Source organism: Phodopus roborovskii, unplaced genomic scaffold (genome assembly GCF_943737965.1).
Source record: "Phodopus roborovskii unplaced genomic scaffold, PHOROB, whole genome shotgun sequence".
Taxonomy (NCBI): Eukaryota; Metazoa; Chordata; class Mammalia; order Rodentia; family Cricetidae; genus Phodopus; species Phodopus roborovskii.
The window spans coordinates 4,187,200-4,214,879 of record NW_026126541.1 but is presented as its reverse complement, the minus strand read 5'-3'; the positions used below and the strand labels follow the sequence as shown (position 1 = coordinate 4,214,879).

General features: G+C 52.3%; 2 protein-coding genes across 2 annotated transcripts in view; one reads left to right on the top strand and one right to left on the bottom strand.

The window, feature by feature from the left end:
• Positions 1–27,680, bottom strand: part of Dclre1a (DNA cross-link repair 1A) — a 422,254-nt gene that overhangs the window by 324,232 nt on the left and 70,342 nt on the right. The window lies entirely within an intron of this gene.
• Vwa2 (von Willebrand factor A domain containing 2) lies at positions 119–27,680 on the top strand. Its single transcript, XM_051200022.1, is given in 13 exon segments — positions 119–180; positions 4,212–4,286; positions 5,010–5,143; positions 11,415–11,524; positions 15,805–15,996; positions 19,121–19,254; positions 19,785–19,917; positions 21,496–21,551; positions 22,670–22,777; positions 23,410–23,982; positions 25,894–26,445; positions 26,730–26,855; positions 27,511–27,680. Coding segments are annotated over 13 exon segments (2,415 nt in total). The 5' UTR covers positions 119–128.

Sequence of the window (27,680 nt, the reverse complement as noted above, 5' to 3'; positions counted from 1 at the left end):
GGAGTGCTTGGGAAAGAGGCTTCTAGTGTCCTGCCCCTCCCTGGGTATGTCTGCAGAGGAGTTGGGGCCAGTCACAGAACTTGGAGCTGACGTCTGCTTTCTTTCCCTGGCTCTTTAGGTCTGACAACATGCCTCCATTTCTGTCTCTCCCAACTGCCTGCCTTCTCCTCTTCTCCACAGGTAAGGTGTCTTTTGATGGGCTGTAAAATTTGAGGGTTTGGCTCCTTTGCAACCCCACTGACTTTAACTTCATTTCTGAGAAGGATATTTGTGTGAGAAGGGTGTGCTTGCCTGTGCCAGCGAATGCCGAAGCCAGAGGTCGATGTCTGGTGTCCCCCTGCCACTTTGAGGCCGGGTCTTCTGCTGAGCCCACAGCTTCACCCTTTCAGCTGGGCCGGCTGCCCAGTGAGCCCCTGGGATTGTCCTGTGCCCCCCCCCACTGCCGGAGTTACAGATACACGCCACTGCCGCCAGCTTATAGGTGGGGGCTGGGGATCCGAACTCAGTGCCCACACAGGCACAGCAAGCACCTCACCCGCAGATTTTAGCTTTATAGTCTCTTAAATCTACATCTCCACTGTGCGGTAGCCTAGTCCCATTCTGCTTGGACTTCTGCGGTTGCCTCCTGATAAACTGCTTGGGTCCACACAGAGGCCTCTTAGTGTGCAAATCTGATCACATCTGGCCCCTCCAAAAGCTCCTAAGTGACTTTCTACTTTATGAGTCCCCTGTGGCTAGTGTCTTCACTTTCTCCTTTTCACAGAGGTCCTGGCTCCTGGTGGCCACTCTGCCCGGATCCCATTCCCCCCCCCCCCACCACATCCTGCCACCGTCACCTGGGTAAACTCCCACCCATCGCTTAGCGCCCAGCACTGCTCTTCTGGGCTCCCAGATTATGTCAGTTCACAGTTCAGCCCTGGAGGACCAGACACAGAGCTTCCTTCTCTGACTTTCTGACCGCTGATGGCTTCCACGGAAGGACTCTATAGACCGATTCCTCCTCACTGTGCAATCTCCATGCCTTGAAGAGGGCCCCATCTCCGGAAGTAGACTGACAGACCAGGGTGTCCCCTTCCTTAGCCTCCTGTATTGCCCCTGAGTTCTGGCCCCTGGGAAGGATGAAATGAGATGTGGGGAGGGCCCCATGTGTCTGCAGATGATCATCCCGGAAGTAGGGCTGGGTATACTGATGACAGTTGTGCAAGCCAAGCGGGGGGGGGGGGGGGGGCCAGACTGAAGCCTCAGAGACCGCGACTCCTCCCTGGCCTGCATTTCAGAGAGTAGACATTTGCTATCTGCAGGCAGCCTCAGTCACCTCCCTCGTGTCCCCTGAGAACAGGAGATAGAGGCCTCTCAACCCACTCCATCCCATCTAGCCAGGGAGGCGCGCTGTCTCACTTGCTGTGTTGATGGCCTAGTGGCGCCATCGCGAGGAGCAAGGCCTAAATGAGATTTCTCGCCAGCTTCCCCACCTGGTCACATGATCAGTGCAGCACGCTGTACACATGAGATCCTCGGGATCCTAAGAGGTGCTGTCGCTAACAGAGGTGACACAGAAGTCGGTGGCAGGGGCTGGAGCTGGCTCCATCGCCTGGGTCCTCTCCGGAGGCGGGACTGTGGACTCGGGAGGGAGTGGCTAAACCCACGGCTCTCAGTATTGTGTGCATTAACGTCACCCACCCACCCACCAGGAGAGTGGAGCTCTGGCTCCGTGGCAGGCTGCCTTTAGAAGAGGCTGCCGACTCTGTTAGAAGCAGCGGAAGGAAATCGCTTTATTCTGTATTCCTGTTCTGTAGCGTCGCCGAGCGGTTTGCATAAGGCACGAGAGTGCCACTCAGGCTGACAGGTGGGCTCAGCCGACCCCTGGTGCTTGCTCGGCATCTTCAGCACAGCACGTGATGCAGGGGCCGCGGTGAGCGGAGCGACTTGCTTCCCGGGTGGCCTCTGGTGGTGGGCCTCACCCTGCAAAGTGAACTTCAGTGTCTGTTATATGGCCGTGAAGAGTCTGGCCGCCCGGCCATTTGTCAATAACTCAGACGTATTTCGGGAAACGTTAGTGTCTGGACTGCAAGTGGACAGTAGTGCTCTGAGAGTATGGAAGACAGGGCTGGTCCCTTTGCTGGGGAATTTCCAGGGCCCCCGGGGGGTTATGGGATAGCTGCAGCAGTCTCCAGGAGTTCGCAGACAGCCCCTGATGGTCTCTAGTGCAGTGAAGCAGAAAGCCCTTCCTAGACACCCCATGGCTTGGGACTGTGGAGCGCACTGTTTGGTCAGACAGGAAATGCAGAACCCAGCAGTGCTCGTGGGAGCCTGGTGAATGGAGGGGGGCAGGAAGACAGAGGGACCCAGCCTGGCAGGTGCTGAGTGAGCAGGCTGCCCAAGTAACCCTGTGCTGGTGCCGTTCCCAAGCCCAAGAGGCTCTGAGTGCCGTCTGCCATCAGTTTCCTGGCAGCTGTAATCCCAGCGGCTCAGGCTGCGGTACCATGGGACTCCCCCTTCCCGCCTGGCTCCCTCACCCCCCACCCCGACAGCTCCTCGCTGTCACCTCATCTGCCCCTGTGTTCACTTGCTGCCAGGCTCTGTGTCCCTGGCTTGTCCCCTGTGCCTGCTCTGCCACTGGCTGTGTTATATCTGCCCGGCCAACTCCTGCAAGCCACGCTCTGAAGCTGCAGGGGACCTGGCTTTGCAGAGCAGCTCCCTGGTGTCTTCCCGCACTGCTTTTGGCTCAAGTCATCATACAACCGTCCTGAGCCCCGCTGGTGTGGTATCCCACCTTTCTTATTTTGGGGAACCAGAGATTGACCTCACAGCCTCGTGGCTGGCGCGCAAGCCTTCTACCACTGAGCTGTTGCCCCCTCAGCCCCTGAGTCTTTATAAATTATCTCTAACTGCTCATAACCTGTTAGGATTTACCTGAATACGAAAGAGCACGAGAAACTCATCGGCGGGCACGCTACTCTTAAGCCTTTCAGCTCTTGATCATGTTAACTACATTGTAAATATATGAACGTTTTCACGTGTGTGTTTGTAATCTGCCTTTGGCCCTTCCCTAACACAAAGAGCGTTGGAGGAGAGGGCGCCACCCCACGTTTCCCTCTCACTACCACTGTTTGCCCCTGATTTGTTCTCAGTTACTCAGGGTGGAAGGACAGAACCAGTTTTGATCCCTACTTCACGTGGCCAAATCGTTTTCTAGAACACTTTTTATTAGTTTACAGCGTCACCATTGTGGGGAAAATTCCCAATGGGATGCTTTCTCAATTAGAGTTGGATTTTAAGCTTAGACATGTGTTTGCAAGTATAAAGCATTCAGGTATCCCTTTTGAACATTTGCCCTGGCGGTAAGAGGTCTGGACCCTTCTCCGGTGAGATGAGACCACGTGGAAACACTTAGATTAGTAGTTATGGGTTAATAATTAAGACAGCTAGCCAATGAGAAGCCCAAGCTTCTAATATAAGTCTCTGTGTGTTCATGTGGGGTTGAAGCAGCAGCGGCAAATGAGCCAGAAAACTCAAGCTCTTCAAAATGGTGCCCAACATGGGGCGCCGATGTAAAAGGGGTTTCTTGTCTAAATAACAAAAAGCCTCACTTCCTGCCTGTCTGTCCAGACCTCTGTGCTTAGCTAGTGGCAAGCTCCATTCTCTGACCCCCAGACAGGCTTTATTTGTGCAAGAAAGATACCGCCACACTTTTCTGTGGATTTGTCTCGTCTATGAATTTTAGGTCTTATGACAGTTACATATTTTTTTTTAAACCCTGCAACAGATTGAGAATGTGCCTGGACCCACGGCAAAGAGCTGCACCCAAGAGGGTGGACAGTTACGATCAAGGACAGAAATCCTCAGGATCATAGCCTTCCCCATAGCCATCTGTGTTAAAAACAACAAAAACTTTCCCCCCACAAGCTACTCAAATATAAACAAAGTGATGTCATAGATGTGGAGAGAGATTTGAATGCTCTCCGTGTATCCAAATAACCGTGGGACTTGGGACTTGGGGGTGGGAACAGAATGCTAAACCCAGGGCATCACGTATGATCCCGTGTGCTGCCACCGAGTCAAAGCCCAGCCACACCCCTCTGGTGATTTTTGAGAGGGGAATGGTGGACTTTTCTGCTTTGTTTCCTGTTCATTTAGGTCACATAGTGTAGAGATACAGACACCCCTATCCTGCCACCTCATGACTGCTTCTGTCTTTTTTTCTCTTCCAGTGTCCCCGTCCATCCCTCTTCAGGAAGTCCATGTGAGCAGGGAGACCATTGGGAAGATTGCAGTGGCCAGCAAACGTAAGTTTGGCTCACCGAACACAGGGTACAGGATATCTCAAGACACGCAAAGAAATGAAATAGTCTGGGAGCTGAAAGCGTTAAATAGACGGCATGTCAGATGTGTCTCGAGCTGGATGGTTTTACGTCAACTTGACACAAGGTGTAGTCATCTGGGTGCAGGAGGTGGGCTGAATCGAGAAAATGCCTCCAAAAGATCAGGCTGTAAGCAAGCCTGTAGGCCATTTTCTTAATCAGTGATTTGAGAGGGCCCGGACAATCGTTAGTGACGCCATCTCTGGGCTGGCGGTCCTGGGTTCTATAAGGAAGCAGGGTTAGCCAGCCAGCAAGCAGCACCCTCCACGGCCTCTGCATCACCTCCCGTGTCCAGCTCCCTGCCCTGCCTGAGTTCCTGTGCTGACTGCCTCCCGTGATGGCGATGAGCGTGATATGGAAGTATAGGTCAGATAAACCCTTTCCTCCCCACGCCACTCTTGGTCATGGTGTTTTATTACACCCCCACCCCCACCCCCACAAACACACACTAAGACACGCCTCAAGCAGGCCTGAAGTAGAAAAAGGCATGATCTCTGCTCACATGTCAGTACCCAGAAGACCCTCATCACAGGACTCCCGTAATATGGCAGAAGACGTGTTCACAAGCAAGCCCTCACATCACAGTCTCTGGAACACGGGAGCGTCTCCTGTGATCTGGTATGACCCCTCCACCTGCTCTGTCTCCAGTGATGTGGTGCTCTGAGGCAGCTGACATCCTGTTTCTGTTAGACGGCTCTCACAGCATCGGGAAAGGGAGCTTCGAGAGGTCCAAGCGCTTTGCCGTCGCTGTCTGTGATGCTCTGGACATCAGCCCTGGGAGGGTGAGTGCACACGTGTCTTGTCTGCTGTGCTTGGTTTCAAGTGGCAGACTCTGCTTGAAGCAGAAGAAAGGATCGATTGTCTGTGTGACGCAGGGGACTAAGGGGCAAATCGGAATGGGGTGGGATTGAAGCTGTGATCGTGGGGCTCAGACAAGGCAGGTAAGGGACCCCTTCTTGTTCTCAATTTTGCTTGCTTTGGTTGTTTAGCGTCCTCCTAGCACACACCGAAGATGATCTGCATTGTTCTTTCAGCTAGTTCCAGCCAGTCTGAAAGTAAACCTCTTTCCCTGTGGGTCAGGCAGAGCTCACAGGAGAGGGAGGGCAGCAATGACGTAAGTCCTATGACAACCCTTCCCAGGCTGGGGAGGAAAGAACATGGCTTCAGCTTCTATCTACAGAGAGACTGCCTTTAAAGCATTTTAACTAAGTGTGAGGATACTCAGTGGGTGGTCTGTTGTCGGGGTGGGTTAAGGCAATGGAGGTCTCCCGTCAACAATTAAAATTGCATCCATGGCTCCTCAGAAAAGGGATGCTCATCCGAAAATATCTACTACTCCCGTCTGATCAAGTCCAAAGAGCACCTTCATGTTATGTCCTTCCTGGGTTCAAGTGCCACAAATTGCAGAGTAGGGTAACTGTGGCTCTTGTTTCTAAAAGGGACAATTCTGAATCACCCAGCAGCAGCACGATGATTAATGAGCACAGCCCTCAGAAAGAGACCACAAATGGCCCTCAGCTGTGTACCACGTAACCCAGCTTCCCTGGCTCAGCATCCGATCTCCAACCCGGTATCTGTCCTCTCTCCCCAGCTGAACGGAAGCACTCAGGGTCTTGGTGAAACGTTCCGTGGGCAAGCCTTTAAGAAATGAATGTTGGTCCCATGCTCCAAAAGCATAGGAATGTCAAAGCTTCCACTCCCGTCGGGGCATGCCAGCTTCTCCGACACAGGGAAGGGGCTTGGGGCCTCGGATGGAACAGTCCACTCCTGAGTACCTCCCACCCATGCAGTTATTGTTTCCAGGGTTATTTGTCACCATAAGAGATTTCGGGCAATCTGAAATGCATTGGTGGGCGACAGGTAAGAACCCACTAAGGTTCCAGTTCATCCTTAATTATGAATGAGGGAGGGTTCAAGTCCAGAAAGATAGCCGGGTGCCAAATAGAAATGCTTTCTGGATTTCCGGCCATGTAAACCCACCCAAAAATGAAATGAAAGGCCGGGTAAATTGTTTAGGAAAGCCATAATTATTTGAATTGGAGGCTAGTCAGAGTGTGAGAACAGAAGTGACTTTCCAAGGCAACATTCCTGGCTTAATCCTATAAAAACTGGAGATTCTGCAATGAGCAAGACTTGTAAAGAGGGCGAGCCAGGTTGTCTGGAGAAGGGGCGTCATTTACAGGTGTGCGCACATTGCCCTGGGGTGGAGGCAGTCAGGCCTGGCCTCTGACACTAGAGATACCATCCATCCAGTCTGTACAGGAGCAGTCTGGAGGTTCGAATGTGGTATCAACAGAGTATCAGCCTAAAGGGGCTGGGGCAGAGAGCTGCTGGGCCTCCACCTTCCCCCAGGCGAAACGCTGCTTTCAAAATGACCCCCCACCAGGGCAGACTCCTGGAGGAAGTGGCAAACTTGGTTCGTCATGACGTCAGCCTGATGTGTCCTAGAGACCCTGAGGGTGGGGGAGGAGAAATATGATATGTGTAGTCCTTAGTGTTTTTACATTATGTGTGCACACATGGGATGAGGGGACAGCTTTGCATTTACTGTGTGTAGTGTGTGGGTCAGAGGACAGCTTTGCATTTACTGTGTGTAGTGTGTGGGTCAGGGGACAGCTATTGGGAACAAGTTTTCTCCTTCGGCCTGTGATTCCTGGGGCTCAAACTCAGGCCGTCAGGTCCCACAGCAAGCATCTGTACCCCCGGAGCAGCTCACTGGCCCTGACATGTGCGCTCGCTCTTCCTGTTTCTTCTTGGTTTTTTAGGACAGGGATTCTCTGTGTAGTCCTGGCTGTCCTGGAACTCACTCCGTAGAGCCAACTGGCCTCAAACTTAGAGATCCTCCTGCCTCTGCCTCCCGAGTGCTGGGATTAAAGGTGTGCGCCACCACTGCCTGGCTTGATCTGTGCATTCTTCATAGCATGCTCTGCATGGTATTAAACGATGGCCAGAGGGTCACAGAGCAAGCTCGGGGTTACGTGTAGAAGAAGTAGGGAGCTTGATTATTAGCCTAGGACTTGCTCAGCTCGTCCATCTGTCTCTCCCAGATGGCAGCCTCTGGGCTAGAATGATGTAATGACACTCGGTGCCACACCCTCAATTGACAGCCAGCAGTGTGGCAGTCTGTGGCTGTGGAGGGGATGGGGGTATGGAATGGCGTGAAACAGAGTAAGAAAAACAAGCCAGCACCCCTTGGGCCGATGTCGTCAGGAGGGCAATCTTTACAGCCCAGGGGGACTTAAGTATCACTGCGTGTGTTGTAACTATTTCTATGTTATTGTGACTGAAAGGGAGAAGGTTTATGTGCGCATGCATTCAGGAGCTTTTAGTCCATCGTGGTGGGGAATGCCAGGCTGCCTCTCTGGTCATGAAAGCATGAGGCTGTGTGGCTATTTCCATGGTGCAGACCAGAGAGGCGAGAGAGCAAACTGAATGTTTGAGAGGCCCTGCCTGCGTGACCCATTCCCACTCCCACCAGCCAGCACCCCCTTCTCGAGGCTCTGCAGCCTTCAAAGTAGCACCACGAGCTGAGGGGTCAAACCGGAACCTGAAATACAGACTTCAGGTTCGAACCGTGGTGTAGAAATGTGGCACGGAATGCTGGGGCAGGGCCTGTAACAGACAGCCAGGGCAGCGAGGAACATGGGAGCTTTTGTATAAGAAGACCGGCTCATGAGAAAGTGTAGAATGGCTCCATCGTAAGACAGTAAGCCACGGATGCTGGGGAGAGCCATGCAGGCTTAACCTAAGAAGACTCTCTCTCGGGAAAACTGATGGCAGAGGTCTTTCTGTATATGTTTCTCTTATTAGCTGATGAATAAAACACTGATTGGCCAGTAGAGGCAGGAAGATAGGCGGGACTAGGAGAATGTGGGGGAGAGAGGCCAAGTGTGCTCCCGTAAGATAAGGCCTTGTAGGAATACATAGATTAGTAGTCATGGGCTAGTAATTAAGACAGAGCTAGCCAATAAGAAGCCCTAGCCACCAGCCAACAGTTTTATAATTACCGTAGCATCTGCGTGGTTTTACTGGAGCAAACAAAGTGGCCATGGGACCAGGTGGGACAGAAACCTCCATCTTCACAACACCGGGAAGCAGGGGCTGGGGAGGGAGCACTGGTGATGGATCTATTCTCCACACACCCACACCTTGTCACCCCGGAACTGGGGGGATAGACTTGAGCCAGCCACGCTAGCCTGATTGACCCCCAGGCCCCAGCAAAAGCTCCTGTTTGAAAACATGGAGAAACAGCACCAGCCCAGATTGACCTCTGGCCTCATTCTCTCACACATGCAAGTACACAAGCGCACACATGCACGCATGCGTGTACACACGCGCACACACATGCACGCCGTGAGGAGCAGAGAAGTGGTGTCTGTCTGGGTGAGCCAGTGTGTTGACTGCAGACCGCAGGCACTCTGTAGAGACTTGCTTATGTGGCTTCAGGCTTTCTGTCTTTTGTTTGTTGTGTTTGATTGGCCACTTATTTTGATCCCTTTAGTTTTAGGACTGATTTCCAAGCAGCTTTAAGTTGGCACTATGGATGCTCTGTTGTTTAGGTGGAGTTGAGGTATTGGAAGTCTGAACACTTAAACTCAGACACTCCTCTTCCTGCTTTAATGGCCTTGTGCCGGGGGAGAGAGAGACCTGGGCGGGTTTGCTTCTGTGTACACAGTAAACGGAAGATAAAAGGCCACTTGTGCTCCCAAAGCACCAATTAAGTGAAATGCCTTAACTACTGGCTGGGGCTGTTTCCTGTGTGCTTTGATTTGAAGCTGTGTCCTTCCTGCTTAATCCTCGCTAGCGGCCAGCTGTTGGTCTCCAGAGAATCCCTCCCACCCCTTGAACCAAATAACCCTTTACATGGTTCAATAAAAAGGAGGCAGTGCAGGCAGAAAAGAGGAGAAAATCTGAACCCGAACACTCCTGGTTTCCCATTCACAGACACCCCACCTTCTCTGGTCACCGGGTCCCCCTGCGTGTTTGACCTCTTGATCCCCGACCTGTTCTGAGTAGCCCTGCCGATCACCCGGTGCAGGTCCAGGCAACAGCAAGATGTGGGCCCGTTTTCTCCTTTTCTACAAAAGTGAGCGCAGTCTACACATCACTTTCATCGGTCTCTTGTCTTTTTACATCTTGTTATCTGGGCAATCTCATCATCTCTCTGTGTATATGCAGATATTACAGATAATTAGCCCACCAGGAGGATTTACCAGGACTAATTAGCCAGCCCTATTGATGGACTGTTGCTATTACAAATATACTGCCATCTTGTGAATGCCTCATTTCACTTTGTGGAAGACTATCTCTAAGATCTCTCCAGCGGCCATACACATGTTTAGCTGTTAATACATACTGGCACGTTGCCCTCCGTAAATCTGACACCACTTCATGTTCCTACACACAATGGCAGGGACCAGACTTTGCATCTGTTTTTTTTTTTTTTTTTTTTTTTTTTTTTTTTTTTTTTTTGTCGTTGTTTTTGTTTTTTACTAAGCTGATGGGAAAATGGTATTGTTTTCCTAAGACCAAATGTCCTGCCATTAAAGAACCATTTGTTTCCCCTTCTTTGATCTTTGCTCCCGTCTTTGGCCGGCTTTCTGCTGGATTGTTGTTCTTTTACACATGGAGGAAGCCAACCCTTGCCTCCATGGGCTGCAAATTAGCTTTCTGTTTCATCTTTACCTTTGACTGTGTGAAAGTGTGTTTTACCCTGACGTTTGTTCCAAGCACCTAGATTTATCAGCCTTTACAGTGTTTAAAAGATTCAAGACTGGGTTTTAGTTCTCAGCAAACAAGGGACATCTCCCAAGAGTTCTTCCTGGGTAGGACACTTAGCCTTGGAGCTTGAATGCATTTGCATCTCCCCCGTGTCCCTGGCCGGGGAGTTTTTCCAGCTGTCACAGTGTCGTGCTGAGCAGACAGTCTTCTCCACTGGCTTGAGATTTAGTTCCAGGGAAAAGGCAGCAGGCTTCCTTCTGCTAGACTTCTCAAGCACCCCCTGCTCTGACTTGACTCATAGTGCCTGCCTCCCCAATGGCCACCCAAGACTTAATGTCTTCCTGCTTTTAGCTAGGACAGCTTCCTGTCGTGGGAAGCCAGCTAGGTGAACCAAGGGCATTGATACATTGTCTTCCAAGCCCTGGGCCTGCTAAGGGATTGCACTGGGGGCTCAAGTAGTGTTTTTTCCCATTTGAAATCCTTGCCAGAATTGGCCTTAGCTCAGAGACTGAACTGAGAACGGCCACCTCCGGAGTTTGGTGAACTGAGGGTTAGGAGCTGGTTGGGTCCTGAAGAGGGAACACAGAGTATTACAGTGCTCAGTGCCCCAGCTCCAGCCTTGTGAGGCACATGTGGGGATTTCCTCTGTGGCCTCCTCAGTGAGGAAGCAGAATCTGTCTGTTTCCAGGTCTATAAGTCCCTCACTGCAGAGAACCGTGTGCGCCGCTATTGCGTGTTCCGTTCTTAGGAGCCCATTGACTCTCTGGTCTAGAGACCTGGCAGAAGCAGGTCATCGGGGAATTGATGGTTACTCAGTGGTTTCTGAGGAAGCTTTGGGTGGGGTTGAAAGCATTTTGCTGCCAGTCTGCACCTACTCCTGAGGAGGCAAGCGTATGACAGTGCTTTAGAGAGTCCCAGAGACCAGGAATCGAATGGCCCAGGCTTCCTTTCCTTGTGAGTCCAAAGAAGCCTCAGACAGTGTCAGCTGGGTATTTTAGTTGTCTTCGGTCATGTGGGCATTAACTGGGCCGCTGTGGATCAAATGGAATAGTGCATGAGTTTGCACACAGTGGCACCCAAGCCAAGCCAGGAAGCACTGGCCGGTGGGAGCATAGCTTGGCATAAGGTGGCTTGCCGCTCAGCCGGGGTAGAAGATTGAATGTCATAGCAGCACACAGGCATATCCGACCATGCCCTCCCAGATTCTCCAGCCGGTCGGAGTTCCCGCCCAGGATTTGTTGCGTGGCCAGGAGACAGACGGCAGGCTTTCTTCTTTGGAATGTTCACGATTTATCTGAATCTCTGGGCCTCTGGCCCTGTCTCCTCCTTCAGGTCAGAGTGGGAGCCTTGCAGTTTGGCTCCACTCCTCATCTGGAATTCCCGTTGGACTCCTTTTCAACCCGACAGGAAGTGAAGGCAAACATCAAGAGGATAGTTTTCAAGTAAGTAGAATGGCATAGTGCTGTGATCACACTAAAGCTAACTGCTTGCTTGCTTGCTTCCTTGCTTGCTTGCTTGCTTCCTTCCTTCCTTCCTTGCTTGCTTGCTTCCTTCCTTCTCTCGTCCTCTTTCCTTCCTTCTCTTTTCCTTCCTTCTTCTTGCTTCCCCTCTTTCCTTCCTCCCCACTCCTTTTGAAACGGGGTCTCACTGTGTAGTCTAGACTGGCCCAGAACTCTACCTGAACTCAGAGCTCCGCCTGCCTCTGCGTCCCTGAGTGCTGGGATTCAAGGCGTGTGCCACCAACACCTGGAGAAGCAGCTGCACTGTAAACTGCTCTGTGAAGGGTTTGGTCCAACTCACCTCCCACCCAGCTCTGCATAATGAGTAACTCTCCAGGCTGCCCCTTATTGTTACATGATGGCATCCAACTTTTAAAAATTGCTATTGCATGTGGTTGTGCGTTACCTGGAAGAGTTAATGACGGCCGTTCCAGTGAAGCACATGAGGTTATGGCGGGACACAAGGTACCAGCTCAGCTTGGGAGGTTCACCACACTCCTCCAAGCCTTCCATTTTACTTCCTGAAGACTATGGTCCCCTTCTGTTACTAAGGTGCTTTAAGACTGTGGAGAGCTGTTCGCATGCTCATCTACATACACAGTTATAAATGTATGCATGTGTTCCCAGTGCATGAATGTATGCATGTGTTCATCTACATACATAGTGCATGAACCTATGCATGGATGCACCTGAAGTGAGTTTTCTCATGTGATTGGTATCTTTCAGAGTCTGTCCTAAGGTAGCTTACTTCTGTTGAATTGTAATCATGAGAGAAGGTAGGACTGCTTTAGAATGTGACTTTTCTAGCCCAGGGTAACACAGTCTGACCTTATGGGGACTACAGGGTCTGAGAATCAACATCTTTAAGCAATTTTTACGTCTGCTAGGACTTGAGATTCATCTTCAAGTTCAGCTTCCTACAGTGGCCTGTGGGTGATCACCAACTCCAGTGTCACTCACACAGCTTCCTACAGTGGCCTGTGTGTGGGTGATCACCGACTCCAGTGTCGCTCACACTCATCTAGGTGTAGATGGAGCTGGAGCCATTTTATCCTCAGACATGACACTTTCTTCCTACTCTAGCGTGGAAGGACACTGGACTCAGACTAGGTCATTTATCAAAGTTCACCTGGCTGTAGCCTTTATAGAAAAAATATTTGAGCTCCTTTAACTCGAGTCCCTGCACTTACACTGATAGCAAACACTTAACTGCTAGCCACAGAGCAAACCTAGCCTCCGCTCAGGAAAGCAACCTACTGCAGACCCTTGGCTCTCCATTTAGCTTGGTACCATGGTGACTTCAGGGGGATCTTGGCACCTTAGCCTCTGGCCACCTTGTGTGGAGCCAGCTGCCGGGCTGAGCACAGATTCAGAGATGGAAATGGTCAGTGGGATGGTAAGAGTTTCTTCCCATGCCTCAGAGGCCAGAGTCACTGCGAGACTTGCCTGGCCTTGGTGGGAAGCAAGCAGGAAAGTCAACCTGGGCTAGGTCAGTGGGTTATGGAAAGAATAGGGTCACCAGCATGGTGCCTGTGTGCTGGAAGAGGGTGGACACCATGACCCATCATGGGTCATGGTGAATAATTAGCTTTTCTAGCCACAGGCTGGTGACAAGGACAAGGCAGGTCTAGACCAAGTCAGAAAACATGGGTTTGAGAGTCTGACTTCCAGGCCTTAGACTTTAATGAAAATCTGGATTGAACCCACGGCTTGCCCCGCCGTGGCAAAGGGAAAGGAACAATGTCACTCTGGGGTGTCCAGGGCAGCCTGCGTGAGAAGTGGGAACAGGATCACAGAGGACAAGTGCCTCCTCTTTCCGTCCTTAAGTCTCGAGCTTGTGGGAAGAGCAGCAATGATGTGCCTGGAGGCAAGAGATGCTCTAGAGTAAGAGCAGGGCCTGACTGAGAAATACAGAGTCAGGGCTGCAGTCAGGAGCCTCCGGAGCCCAGCCAGGAACCAGGCAGGAGAGGACGTGAAGGTGCCACTCCTTGGTCACCGGGAAGCTTGGTGTTGGGAGAGTTTTATGAGTATTTAGACAGAGCACACAGAAAAGAGTTGAGACATTTTCCAGTAAAAGCCTGCAGGCCATGCGGTACAATGAACAGGAATGTCTCTTTTCCAGTAAGACTAGGAAATGGGCAGCAGGATCTGTTTCTCTGCACATTGCTGACCCGTAGAGAGGAAAGAGCATTGGCTTCAATGAGCTCAAATGGGTTTAAACTCCAGTTCTGGTCCTCTACCAGGTAGGTGAGGAACAGGTGGATTGACCCTGGGCCCAGGCGATGGAGGTGTTCACCTTTATCCCAGCACTCTGGAGGCAGAAGCAGGTGGATCTCTGAGTTTGAGGCCAGCCTGGTCTACACGTTCCAGGACTGTTATAAAGAGAAACCCTGTTTTGAAAAAAAAAAATACAAAAACACAAAAAAAGAACTTGGGTTCCAGAAGCAGAGGGCTCAGGGTTCAAATCTAGTCTCTACTCATCTTGAGCTCTTTAACTTTCAACAAGATCCCCCTCCCCAGTCTCAGGAAGCTGTGATGAAAGTACACAAGAGTGTACACTAAACCCACGAGCTGTGTATCTGTATGTGTCTCTATGTTTTCATATGTAAATAAGTTTAGCACAATGCCTGGGGCATGGTAAATGTCAGTAAATGTTAACAGTTATCCCTAGAAGTCTATGAATCAAGGTCTCTTCTTCCCATTAAATGAGAAGACTATTGAAACATATACATATGTATTTATATTTCTGAACAATTAGCTGTAAGGATTACATTGAGAAACAGGAATGTTAGCACTGTAATTCCATCTATGTGGAAGATGGCCTGAAGACCACTCTGCTCTGGTAAACTAGCAGTCGTGGGGATCCAAAGTCTCCTGGCATCTTTACCGTTTAACTTTTATCCAGTGCAGTGAGGGCCACTGGTTCTGGGAGTGTTGCTGACATTTATTAACTCAGTGAAGCTGAACAGAGGGAATTACTGTAAAGAGCTCAGAGCTCGCGTAAGTGAGAAATCTGGACAAGCTTTGGGGTTCCATGACACTGGAGTTCCCGCTGCTAAGCCCGTTGCTGGTCTAGCTCTGTCCCTTCGGCCTAGCACATACCCTATTTCTGCTTTCTCAGGCCAGACACCATCTTAACTAGTTAGCAAGACTCCATTCTGATGATCTTTCCTTGGTGCAGCCTGTTTCCTGACAGCTCCACCCACATAGATTCCTCCTCTGAACCCCTGAGATGTCTCCTGCACAAATACTCTCTTTAACAACCTGGCCCTGGGTTATTTCCATGGTGGACTCATACCCCGCTCCCTGTTCTCCATCGTTTTATAATAGACCACTGTACAGATTAATGGTTAAAGAGATGACTTCTAAATTGATGGTGTTACTGCTATGTGTCTTCATCTAAGAGTTAGTTCATGTCACGCTTCATTAATGCAATGGCCCTTCTCGGAGAGAATTGCCCATTGAGAGCCTGCGGAAGATGAAAGCAGTAAAAGTGAGGATATTCTGGGACTTGCCCGTAAATACTCCCCAGGCATATTACACATGCTCTTTTTCCATCTCGCTGCAGATTCGGGATGGCGGGCCTTAACTAAAATGAGCAAGTAGCCACTGGGAGCAGAGGCGGCTGGGAGGGGTGCCTGGGTGAGAACCCATGGCAGATCTGCATGGGGCACAGCTTTCTTTAGTGTTAAACCTCTCTCTCTCTCTCTCTCTCTCTCTCTCTCTCTCTCTCTCTCTCTCTCTCTCACACACACACACACACACACACACACACACACGCACACACATGCACGCACACACACTGAGAGCAAGCAAGCGAAAGATCAGGTCAGGCAGGCTGTATCCATGTTTCCAATTGGTTGGATGTTTGGACACAATAGCAGCAGACTCCTCTCAGGACTGAGATGGAGGCAGACATTGCCTGCAGATCAGATATACTGCATATATCTGTACATGCGTTGTGTGTGTGTGTGTGTGTGTGTGTGTGTACAAACCTCCTCCATCCATGTGTATCACAGAGTGATGAATGATGGCCTTTGTAATGGATTAACTGTTCTGGCCAGAGCCGGCTGCGGGCTTGGTGAGTCTGTTTTGGTTTGGATGGTGAAGTGCCTTTGAACCTTTGCCAGGAGTTACCGCTCTTCCCTACTGACAGGGACCCATTTGCCTCTGGCCTCTCTTCCCAACTTCCCTCACACACTTCTTCTGTCTCCCGTCTTCAGAGGTGGACGCACAGAGACAGGCCTTGCTCTGAAACGCCTGCGCAGAGGGTTCCCCGGAGGCAGAGACGGTGAGGTGCCCCAGCTTCTTATCATCATCACAGACGGCAAGTCCCAGGGGCCCGTGGCTCTACCGGCTAAGCAGCTGAGAGAAAGCGGCATCATTGTGTTTGCCGTTGGGGTCCGCTTCCCCAGGTAAGCGCCCCAGTGAGTCTGCGCCAGCCATCACGCAGTGGGGTCAGCATGGCCAGAGGTCTTCCAGACCTTCACTGCAGCAGCACGATTGGGCGTCTGGGGGAACCGACTGCTCTTTGTGTGTCTCTAATTTGCTTTGCTGGTTCGGGCTGCATTGCACAGCTCGTCCCAACCTTCAAAAGCACTGGGTTTCTGAGTGTCCCTCTGCTCTCAGCTGAACATTGGTTGTAAGCATCCGAAGTCAACTCAAACTCACTTGACAAAAGTGGAAATCAATGGATTTCCCCTCAGCAGCCCCTGTGGCGGGTCAGAGCCATGGGCCTCGGTCTGCTCAGCTCCACCCTGTCCACCACACATCTCTCAAGTGCTCTCGGCCGTCCTCTAAGCCTGAGAAGGTTAGGGTTAGGAGCTGGGGTCATAGGCGGCATCCCGACCTACAACTTCACGTCTTAACACGAGGGGGTGGGGACCATCTCCAGCTTCTGCTAATCCGGTTCTGATCAGCATGAGGCACATGGGTGGGGAGTCTGAGAGGTCCACTACGCCTCCAACCACCCTCGTCCAGGTGTTGGCAAACTTGCCTTCCTGGAGGAGAGGGCCGCATGGCCCCGGGCTCTCAACCTTAAAAATGGATGCATGCCTTCATCCTTGGGTCTCAAATTGTGGGTTTAGTGAAATGACTTGGGGATGGGCACCATGCTTACACTTAGAAATTCTCTGTTAGAATAGGTTTCCTCCTCATGCTGACACTAGTATGGGTTCTTAGAACAGAGCCCATATAGATGCCGTCTCGTGGGAAAAGAGACAATGAGGGAATGAGTGGATGTGTAGGAAATGTGACTTCAGGTGGAAATAGTGGGTAAGGACTGATGGGGAACACGGATAATAGCTTTGGTAGAAGGCTGCCAAGGCTGCTTTGAGGAATTTTTGTTTTTAAGTAAGGCAGTCAGGTGTTAGCAAAGGCCAGAGGCAGTGGCTGTGGGTAGGAGCCAAGTAAGCTGCTGAATTGCAAGAAAAATGTAGACAGAGCAGATCAGGGAGGCCGTGAGGACTCTGCTGTAGGTGCCGGGCAGTGGCTCACAGGATAAGCGTGTGTGCAAAGCTGAGGGACTGAGTTTGGATTCTTAGCTACCTGAACCTGAAACCCCAGAGCTATGGCGGCAGTGACGGAAGAATCGGCCGAGCTGCTGGCCATCAGCCAAGCACCAGCTCAGGAAGCCCCAGCGTCCCCGAGAGCCGATGTCTATGAGAGCACAATGGGCAGTGATAGAATCAGACACCTAACCTGCCTTCTGCCTGTACACTCACACACACACACCACAACACTGTTCACACACCACAACACTGTACACACACCACACACAAACACACCACACAACACAAACACACCACACAACACACACACACACCACACAAACACACCACACCACACATACACACCACAACACTGTACACACACCACAACACTGAATACACACCACAACACTGTACACACACCATACACAATCACACCACACAACACACACACAACACACATACACACCACAACACTGTACACACACTACACCACATACTCACACTCTGTACACATACCACACATCTACACATATGTACATCACATGTACATACACACCACACCACATTCACATACCACACACACACCACACCACACAATACACACACTATACACACACCACACATGCACACACACACCATACCACACATGCACACACACCATACCACACACACACCACACATACACACCACAACACTGTACACACACCACACCACATACACACAAACTGTACACACACCACACACAAACACACCACACCACACCACATGCACAAATCACACCTCTTCATCCTCCACATCACACTTATACATACCACACACAACACAATACACTCCCACACACCACACACGCACAACCCACATACGCACACTACACATATGTACATTACATGTACATACACACCACACACATATAAACACCCCACACAGCCCACCCACATACACTTACTACACACACATACACACACACACACACACACACACACACCACAAGTCCTCTTTGAGCTTTGGAGAAAGTCTGTTGTTGGGCCAGACAGAGGAGCGGGGGACAGGAAGGCCACATCCGAGAAGCTCCCTTCTGTGTGCCACGGGTAACCGGGTACTGGGTGGAAAGTTTGGCCTCCATGGATTCCAGTAGGAATGGAGAGTTTGGCACCAGAAGCGGGGTTCGCCGTGACTGTCTGGTTCTGTTTGGCTGAGTTTCGATAGTGGGATTCTTCTCTTCACATCACAGATGGCCTCGTCTTTGCTGGTTTTTAAGGTATTTGTGTCTTTATGTTGGGGGCTGGGCACGCTTGTGGAGATCAGTTCTCCCCGTCCAGCACGCGGGGCCCAGGGATCAAACTCGGGTCATCAGGCTTGGCACGGGTGCCCTTACCCACCCACACCTGCTGAGCCTGTCACTGGCTCTTAAACACACAAAAATGAAATTAACATTTACCTTATTACTAAAAGATTCTCAGTGCTATCTCTTCTTCATGACCTAGGGTCATCCCAAATACCATTTTGTCCTGGGCACTGAGGGCGAGCTGCACGCTCTGCAGCCACACGTGACTGGCCGTGGCTGGCCTCGGGCTCCCGTGTCTGATGTATCTCGGTTCCGTCATTGGCTGTTCTCATGTGTTCTCTGTATCACTTCTGCCAGCTTTCTGGTTGGTTTTGAGCAATTAATATTTAACTTTAAAAAAATAGAGAGGAATGTATGACAAAAGAAAATATTAGAAATGTGTGCATGTATACGTTTGTGTGTGCAACCATGCAAAGATGTCCTATGGCTACAGAGTTCTGCTTACTAGCTATGACTCAGAGAAGTCAGTTGAATCCCTCAGCTCTGTGTCTTGGATATGAGCTTATTGGTCTGAGGATGAGGTATTTTAGCACAGGGCGGCCCATAGCTGGGCTTAAGAACTTTCCGAGTTTGCTTCCGTCTCACCTGGACAGATGTGGTGGCTAGGAAGTGACCTCTGGGTCAGGGGGTTGGTGCTATGGTCCAGGAGTTAGGTAGGGAGGAGGAGAGAGGATGCGGCATCAGCTGTTGGATTCCCCCCAGGTGGGACGAGCTGCTCACACTGGCCAGTGAGCCAAAGCAGGAGCATGTGCTGTTGGCTGAGCAAGTAGAGGATGCCACCAACGGCCTGCTCAGCACCCTGAGCCGCTCAGCACTCTGCACCTCTGCTGATCCAGGTAGGACCCGCCAGCCTGCAGGGGAATGACCTTGAACCTAATGAGCTCTAGGGTGTGGGCTGAACAGGGCTCCTGAGGCAAGGACCTCCCAGGGAGGGCTGGTGAGAGAGACAGGCAGGCCCTGTCCTGGGCACTCTGCTCTGTTTTCCTTTGATGGCCTTGTGGGTTTCCCAGCTAGAGTTCTCAGCTTGTGTCTATGAAGCAAGTTTAAGGTCAGACTTGGTCAGGCCCTCTCCCCTGCTGGGGAGAGAGAACCAAGTCCATCCTCCCTGCCTTGGCTGGTGGAGGAACTCAGGGAGGTTTGGGGCTTATCCCTCCCATCCAGAAGTAAAGTGACACACCTGCCATTAGAAAATATTTGTGTGCGTGCTCCATGTAGAGCCCTGGCCAGAGGAAATCCGGAAACTGCCCCCTTGGGTGATCTGCCCCAAGTGAGGGGTGGAATAGAACCCCACAGCAGCCACTCTGGAGGATCAGGGATGCAAGCAGCATCCCTCATCTTACTAGGAGGGGACTGTCTTCTGTCACAGACTGCAGGGTGGAGGCTCACCCTTGTGAGCGGAAGACAATGGAGACCATCAGGGAACTGGCTGGCAATGTCCCGTGCTGGAGGGGATCGAGGCAGGCTGACGGTGTGCTGGCTGTGCGCTGTCCCTTCTACAGGTGTGTCCACATGGTCTGGGGCAGGGGCACCACACAGGGTCCATCCCCATAGTTCTGAGTGTTCTGAAGCTGCAGGGAGATGAGCACTCTGAGTCCTGGTGCTGGACATGGCTGGGCAGCTTGGAAGGGAGAAGTCGGAGACAGAGGAGGCGGCCAGGGATGGGGTTCTGAGAAACGGGGAGGGCACAGCTACTTGATGTAGGCCTCTCAGGCTCCTGAACACTTAGCTTGGCCTGCCTTGGGGGGCTGGGGCTGGGGTGGGGGTGGGGCTGCATTGGAAATAGACGCCAGGGAGAGCCTGGAGGAGAGACAGTGTTTGTGTCTGGACCTGGACCTGGGGAAGGGAGGGACAGTCCACAGGCAAGTTTCTGTGGACATAACGTAACCCAAGAGATTCATTCTCTCTCTGTCTCTCTGTGCATTCTCTCTCTCTCTCACACACACACTCTCTCTCTCTCTCTCTCTCTCTCACACACACACACACACACACACACACACACACGCGCACACACACACACACACACACACACGCCCATGCTACTTTGACTATGGTACGGACAGTATGGGCTTTTGTGTTAGTACAGGGAACCATTTCTCAAGAGGACTCGCGAAAACACCAAGTATGGCTTTGGGGCCTTTTGGGGACCCTGTCTAGAGGGACGGAAGTACAGGGGAAGGAGCAGGGCTGGGACCCTGGGGGTGGCCGGGCATCACTGTTATTCACGCCCTTCCCCCATCATCAGAGTCCCACAAAGCTCAGGCGAGAACTCCAGGCAGTGTGCTGATAGGAGGTATGCACCTGGTCGCATAGCAGGAGCCAGACCCAGACCCCCTTCCCACAATTCCTCCTCCCTGCAGTTGAGCCTGCTATGATGACGATGGTGGCGATGATAACCCTATTCCCAGTGGGAACTCTGCACACGCACACACGCACGCATACACACCCCTCAAACTTGTTTGTTTTTCAAGATAGGGTTTCTCCGTGTAGCCCTGGCTGTCCTGGAACTTGCTCCGTAGATCAGGCTGGCTTCGATCTCAGAGATCTGACTGCCTCTGCTTCTGTCTCCCAAGTGCTGGGACTGAAGGCTGACTTTTAATGCGACACCTAGTTACCACCTTTTCTGAGGATGGAGGATAAGGCTATGGGTAGTCTGAAACATTTCCCACATAATTACAAGGAAGGAAATGGGTGTTTAGTGCAGTGATCTCTGAAAGATTTGGTCATTTCTGTTGTGATTTAAGAAAAGCAGAGCTCAAGAGAAAGATACCATGCAACAGGGTTCAAGCAGAAGGGTTTTTGTTTTTGTTTTTTTAAATTAGGGAAAGGGATCATAAAAGGAGGGGGGGGGGAAGACTGGACTCCAGGGACAGGAGAAGAGAGAGAGAGAGAGAGAGGGAGAGAGAGAGAGAGCAGAATGGGAGGTGGGCGGGGCCCTTTTAAAAGGAAACACAGTGAATGTGCACAGGTGGTGCTCTTGTGGCTGCAGCTGAGGGTGTATCCTGCTAGAACCCCAAGGGCAGGCCAGTACAGATGCCTGAACACTAACAATTCCACCACCGTACTTCCTTGGATTGCAGCTGGAAGAGAGTGCTCCAGACACACCCTGCCACCTGCTACAGGACCATCTGCCCAGGTATGATGTCCCTCTTGGACCCACCAGTTCTGTGAGGCTGGTTTCTGAAGGGACACTGACAGCCCTGAGCAAAGGTGGGGTTGGAATGAGCTCCAGGGCAAAAGGGAAGGGTATTTAGTGGCTAAGAACTAGTGTAGTGCCCTGGTGTACTCAACTCTTTCTCTGCCTGGTAACCTGACTGATGGCTTTGGAATTACCCGCCCCCCCCCCCAGCCAATCCACTTCTCACCAGTGAGAAACACCCTGGGTAACATTTGTTTCGCACTATCTGGCATTAAACCCGGGGCAGGACACCCGAGTGGTTCTTCTAACTTCACCTCTGGCAAGTGGAGTTCCACCTGCTTGCAGCATCCGTTTCCCACTGCCCGCCATAGGATGCCTCATGCCTGCGTCCTGCTAAGAACGCACTAGGTATAGCTTGTGGAAGGGTCTGCTCACTCCAGAGTCCCCACCGGGAAGAACCGTCAGCAGCATTAACCCTCATCCACGGAGGCCCCTCACACGGAGGCCCAGCACCTCCCACTGTCCTGCAAGCAAACATCGCCCCCGTCCCCCAGGGTTCTCTTTTGGGGCCCTGCCTCCCCCTGTGAGGTAAGGGGCACAGGTAGCAGTCTCCAGGCAGGACGGGAAGGTCCCCTGCCTGGGTTAGGCAAGCCCCTTGGCACATCCTTTTAAAGTGTTGAAGCCCCGACATGGCTGGCCTCTGATAGAAAGTAAGAAGTTGACACTGAGACCATGGCTGTGGGGAAGTTGTGGGCTCCATGCGACCTGAGGTTGAGGCTCTGCCCTGCCCTGCTCTGTCACCTTAGCAAACTCAAGTCAAAGGCAAGTTAGTCATTATGTGCCCCCCCTCCCCCGCCCTTCAGCAGCCTCAGGTAATGGTGCCCATGTCCTAATATCACAGAGGGAGCAGGGGCCGCATGAGGTCACCCTCCCTGAGCCTGTGACTGCCTCGGGCCTGACCAAGGTCTTCCGACTGTACCAAGTCCCTCTTCTAGGTATTTGACTTTCTTGTCTGCTCTCCTACTAGATGGTGTGGGCGGAAAGCAGGGGCCACCCTTCAGGCAATATTCTGCACTCCACGCCTGTGTTCCTGACTTTTAGCGTTTCTCTGATAGGCCCCTGTGACTCCCAGCCCTGCCAAAATGGAGGCACATGCATTCCAGAGGGTGTGGATAGATACCACTGCCTCTGCCCGCTGGCATTTGGAGGGGAAGTCAACTGTGGTACGTATGCCTGGGGTTCCCAAGATTGACTACCTCGGCGGGAGGTAGGGCCTGGCTCTGCCCTTGTCCCCTGCTAGCTGCTGGGTAGAAAGCAGCCCTTACATTTATTTTCAAGCTACCTTCTTCCCCTCTGGCTCACTGGTCTCATAGTGCAGCCTCAGACACTCCATGATTGATCCGGATGCTGGCACCACGCCGGCCGCACTGTCTAATGTCGGTGGCTTGTTTCATATCGTCTACGAAAGAGGGACAAGGAGCTCTAACTTCTTTTAGTTTTAAAGCCACACAGTGAAGGTTCTATGACCGTCAGCTCATGGGTGGTGGTTGGTGGTGTTGGTAAATAGGATTATGTAACTGCTTAGCACAGCATCTAGCACACAGCAAGAGCCTGCTAAGTAACTTTTACAAGTGTGCTTGCTGTTGCCTTCGTCAGCAATCCATATGGAACAAGTGGATGTCATACCTCAAACCTACTCACTGTCAGTCCAGGGTGATAGCTGTACGTGCAAATAAAAACAGGGCCACTTCTAGAAGAAATGCAAGGAGTGCATTTCCATGATCTTAAAAGCTGTCTCAGGACTCCAAGGCCACAATGTTCTAGATGACAGCATGCATCACTGTGATTCTTACAGCCCCGAAGCTGAGCCTGGAATGCAGGATCGATGCCCTCTTCCTGCTGGATAGTTCTGCAGGCACCACTCGGGAGGGCTTCCGGCGGGCCAAGACCTTTGTGAAGCGCTTTGTGCAGGCCGTGCTGAGTGAGGACTCTCGGGCCCGTGTTGGGGTGGCCAGTTATAGCAGGGATCTGAAGGTGGCCGTGCCTGTCGGGGAGTACCAGGATGTGCCTGACTTGGTCAGGAGCCTTGACAGCATTCCCTTCAGTGGTGGCCCAACCTTGACGGGCGGTGCCTTGCTACAGGCAACAGAGCATGGCTTTGGGAGTGCCAGCAGGACAGGCCAGGACAGGCCTCTAAGAGCGGTGGTTCTGCTCACTGAATCTCACTCCCAGGATGAGGTGGCTGGGCCAGCAGATCATGCAAGGTCTCGGGAGCTGTTACTCCTGGGTGTGGGCAGTGAGATCGTGCAGGCGGAACTAGAGGTCATCACAGGTAGCCAGAAGAATGTGATGGTCTACACGGACCCTCAGGACCTCCTCAGCCAAATCCCGGAGCTGCAGAGGAGGCTGTGCAGCCAGCCACGCCCAGGTAAAACTCTGCAGCCTAACCGAGGGCTGGCTTGTCGGCAGACAGGTTCATCTTCCTTCTTGGGGTCACTAACCATTCTTTTCTCTAATGCCTTATGCTGGGGACTAGAATCATAGTCCCATGGCCAGCAGGGACTGAGTGTAGCACTCTGTGGGGACTTCTTGTGAGGACTAGACAAGGCAAGCTACACACATGCACATGCTCAGCATGTCCAGGCACTCTGACAATCATAAACGTTGCTACTAATTATGCTTGGTTATCGCTATTCGTCCTCAGCAGTTCCGAGTCTACAAAGTCTGCTGGAGACCAGCAGCTTCCTGATGGTAGCTCGTTAAAGAGAAATGCATTCTTGGGGCGTGTGCATGTTTACACATGCGCACACGCTTGTTGCTTGCACACTCAAACACAACCACAGGGAATATTTTGTAAGACGATCCCTAGCCTGTCTGCCTGGCATGTACTTTTCTGTTCTGTCTGGTTCATGACCCACAGGGATGATTATGTGAGTAGCGGTCAGAGGGAGAATGGCAGCCCTGGAAGTCGGCATGGGCATGCAGGGGCTGGGCTGGTAGCAGAGACATCAGAGCTGGAACACATCCTTCAGAGGGCACGTCAGTGTTCCCCTGGGGGCTGAATGGAGGGAACTGCAAATGGCACAGCACGCCAGGCTGGGTTACTGTCCCCAGAGGCGAGAGTGCCCACTTGGGTAACAGTGATGAGGGCTGCCGTGCCCGGTCCCATCCTGTCCCTCTGGGCCCAGTCTCCTATGGCACAGTGATTTTGGTTTTGTTTAAGCGTAGTCGCGGATGTATAGAAGAGATGTGCCAGTTGCAGAAGATCCCTGCATACGTCCCCTCCCTCACATTCGAATGGATCATTGTTACGTTAGCAGACCAACGCTGATAATCTATTGCTCAGCACAGCTTACCTTTGCTCAGGCTTCTCGGCCTTTACCTGAAATCTCCTTGTCCCCAAGTGCCAGCAGTGGCCCCTCAGGACAGTTAGTGGCCCTGTCTCCTGAGGCTCCCGTGGTTGTGGAACCATCTATTTTTCCGTGTACCCAGTGTGGTCTTTAAAAGCCAATTAATCAGGCCACCAGACCCATCTACTCCATATTTAACCCTTCCCGGTGTGTGTCTCTGCGTCTGAAAGGAACCTGAGCTCTTCCCGCTAGCTCCTGGGAATCTCCTGTCCTGCCATAGCAGTCTCCACACACTGAAAGGTGGAGGAGGGTGGCTCCCCACTTAGAGGCACCGATCAGCTTCCCATTTCTCCTTCAGCGCTAACAGAAGCATCGCCTCCCCAGAACCCTCAAGCCACATGTCCTGCTTTTCCTACCACGCTGTTGACTCTATTGCACATTCATTTCCCACACGCATGTCATAGATGGCTAGTCCACGGAGGATGGGTCTCAGCCTGATGGATACACATCATGCAAGTGCCCGTTGTATGGTGGGCAGTACATGGTGTAGGGGACGTGAGTCCCACTGCAGGGGGCTCGTCAGGGTCTCCAAAGGGTTTCCTACGCCGGGAGCACCTGCCATAGATCAGACGTGAACGACCTGGACCAGCAGGTGGTTTGAGTTTGTCATCTCGTGGCTTCCGTGTTGAGGTCCAAAGTCACCGTTTGTTAGCCATTAAGAAAAAGATGGGGGAGGAAGGTGGGAGGCAAATGGCTTCCAGGTGCACACAGGGCCACAAGTAGTGGCCAGGAAGACTGGAAGTCATCAAAGTGACCACTTGCGTTGTATTTTAGAAGGGCGAGCTATGGTTACGAGGAGAGTAGATGCTACCTGGCAGCCAGCACACTGAGTGACCTGGGCTCCATCCAGCCCAGACAGTCCCTGCTGTGCCAGCTGTGTGTGTGTGTGGGGGGGGGGTCCAGGCCAGGTACCTCCCCTGCTTACTCAGGCTGCCAAGCACAGTCACTGGACCTGCTGTTCCTGCTGGACGCCTCCGCCTCGGTGGGACCGGAGAACTTTGCTCGGATGCAGACCTTCGTCAGGAAGTGCACCCTCCGCTTTGATGTGAACCCTGATGTGACGCAGGTTGGCCTGGTGGTATATGGCAGCCAGGTGCAGACAGCCTTCGGGCTGGACAGCCACCCCACCCGTGCTGCTGTGCTGCGGGCCATGAGCCAGGCCCCCTACCTAGGGGGTGTGGGCTCTGCTGGCACAGCCTTGCTGCACGTTGGTGACAAGGGGATGACTGTGCAGAGGGGTGCCCGCCCTGGCGTCCCCAAGGCTGTGGTGATGCTCACAGGAGGGAGCGGGGCAGAAGATGCAGCCGCCCCCGCCCAGAAGCTGAGAGACAATGGCATCTCAGTCTTGGTTGTGAGCGTGGGGGCTGTCCTCAGAGAGACAGTGCGGAGGCTCGCTGGCCCCCGCGATGCCCTGATCCACGTGGCGGCTTACACGGACCTTCGGTACCACCTGGATGTGCTCGTCGAGTGGATATGTAGAGGTAAGCGGGAGAGAGTACATATTCCTTAGAGCTGTCACACACATCCTTATGAGGGAGACGGCTTCCTAGTCCTCATTAGCCATGTGTCAGCTTATGCGCTAAACCCTAAGTCCCACGGAGCCCCAGTCTCATCAGCCGCATGCTAAGCTGTTGCTGCAGGTCCCAGGGAGATAGACACTCAGGTGTTAGTTAATGCAGCTCCACAGCCTTTAAGGTGGCTTTGGGCTTGATTAGAATAGGGGCCTCTGGGTCTGAGCCAGGCTTGGGCACACTCTCCTTTGCAGAAGCCAAGCGGCCGGTGGACCTCTGCAAACCCAGCCCATGCATGAATGAAGGCGTCTGTGTCCTGAAGCATGGCAGTTACCGCTGTGAATGCCACAGTGGCTGGGGAGGCCCCCACTGCGAGAACCGTGAGTGGCTTCTCAAGCATGGATGGGGCGCTCTCCTTAGTCCCGCCAGGTTCTACACTCTCAGCAGAGGGCGGGCTGTGTCATCCAGTCATTTGTTCATTCCCTACGGAACATCTGAGAGGGTCTTACACATCTCAGGCATCCCAGATGGGAGATACAGGCTGATGGCTAGGACAGGAGATGGGAAATAGTACTGCAGTATGCGCATTGGTAGCACTGGGATGCCATTAGAAGGAGTCGTGTGCACTGGCCACAGGATGTGGGACCAGAGACGTGTAGGTGGAGACACAGTGTGGTTTCTGCTGTCCATTCTTGAATGCCTCCATTTGTTTGACACAAGAGCAGCTTTGAGGGGAGGGAAGGGGCTTCAGGGAGAGCCGGGAACAGATGGGGGGAGGCTGGTAACATGGGGGGGGGTGTGGACAGCAACATTTAGGCCTCCTTAGACCAGGCAGAAGACAACCCCAAGCTACGGGTGGCCAGCCCTTGGTGCACACTGGCTTCCAGTGGCCAAGGAGGAGGGGGTCTGGGCGGCGAGATGGGCTCCTTATCGGGTGCCTTTTGCTTGCGGGATTGAGTTGTGGAGTAAAAAGGACATGAAGTAGCCACTGGCTGATAAGACTCAAACACCCTCGGAATTTACTTTCTTTCCCAGGCATCTTGAGAGGGGATGCACTCACAGCACGTGGCTCCCATCAGGAGCCTGCAGGAAGACAGCAGCCAAGCCCCTCCCCGCAAGCTCCTGGGCATCTCAGAATCTGAAAGGCACTGTCTGTGGCCTGGTGCAGCTCCTGGGGGTCCTGGAGAGTCTGCTTCCAGCCCTAA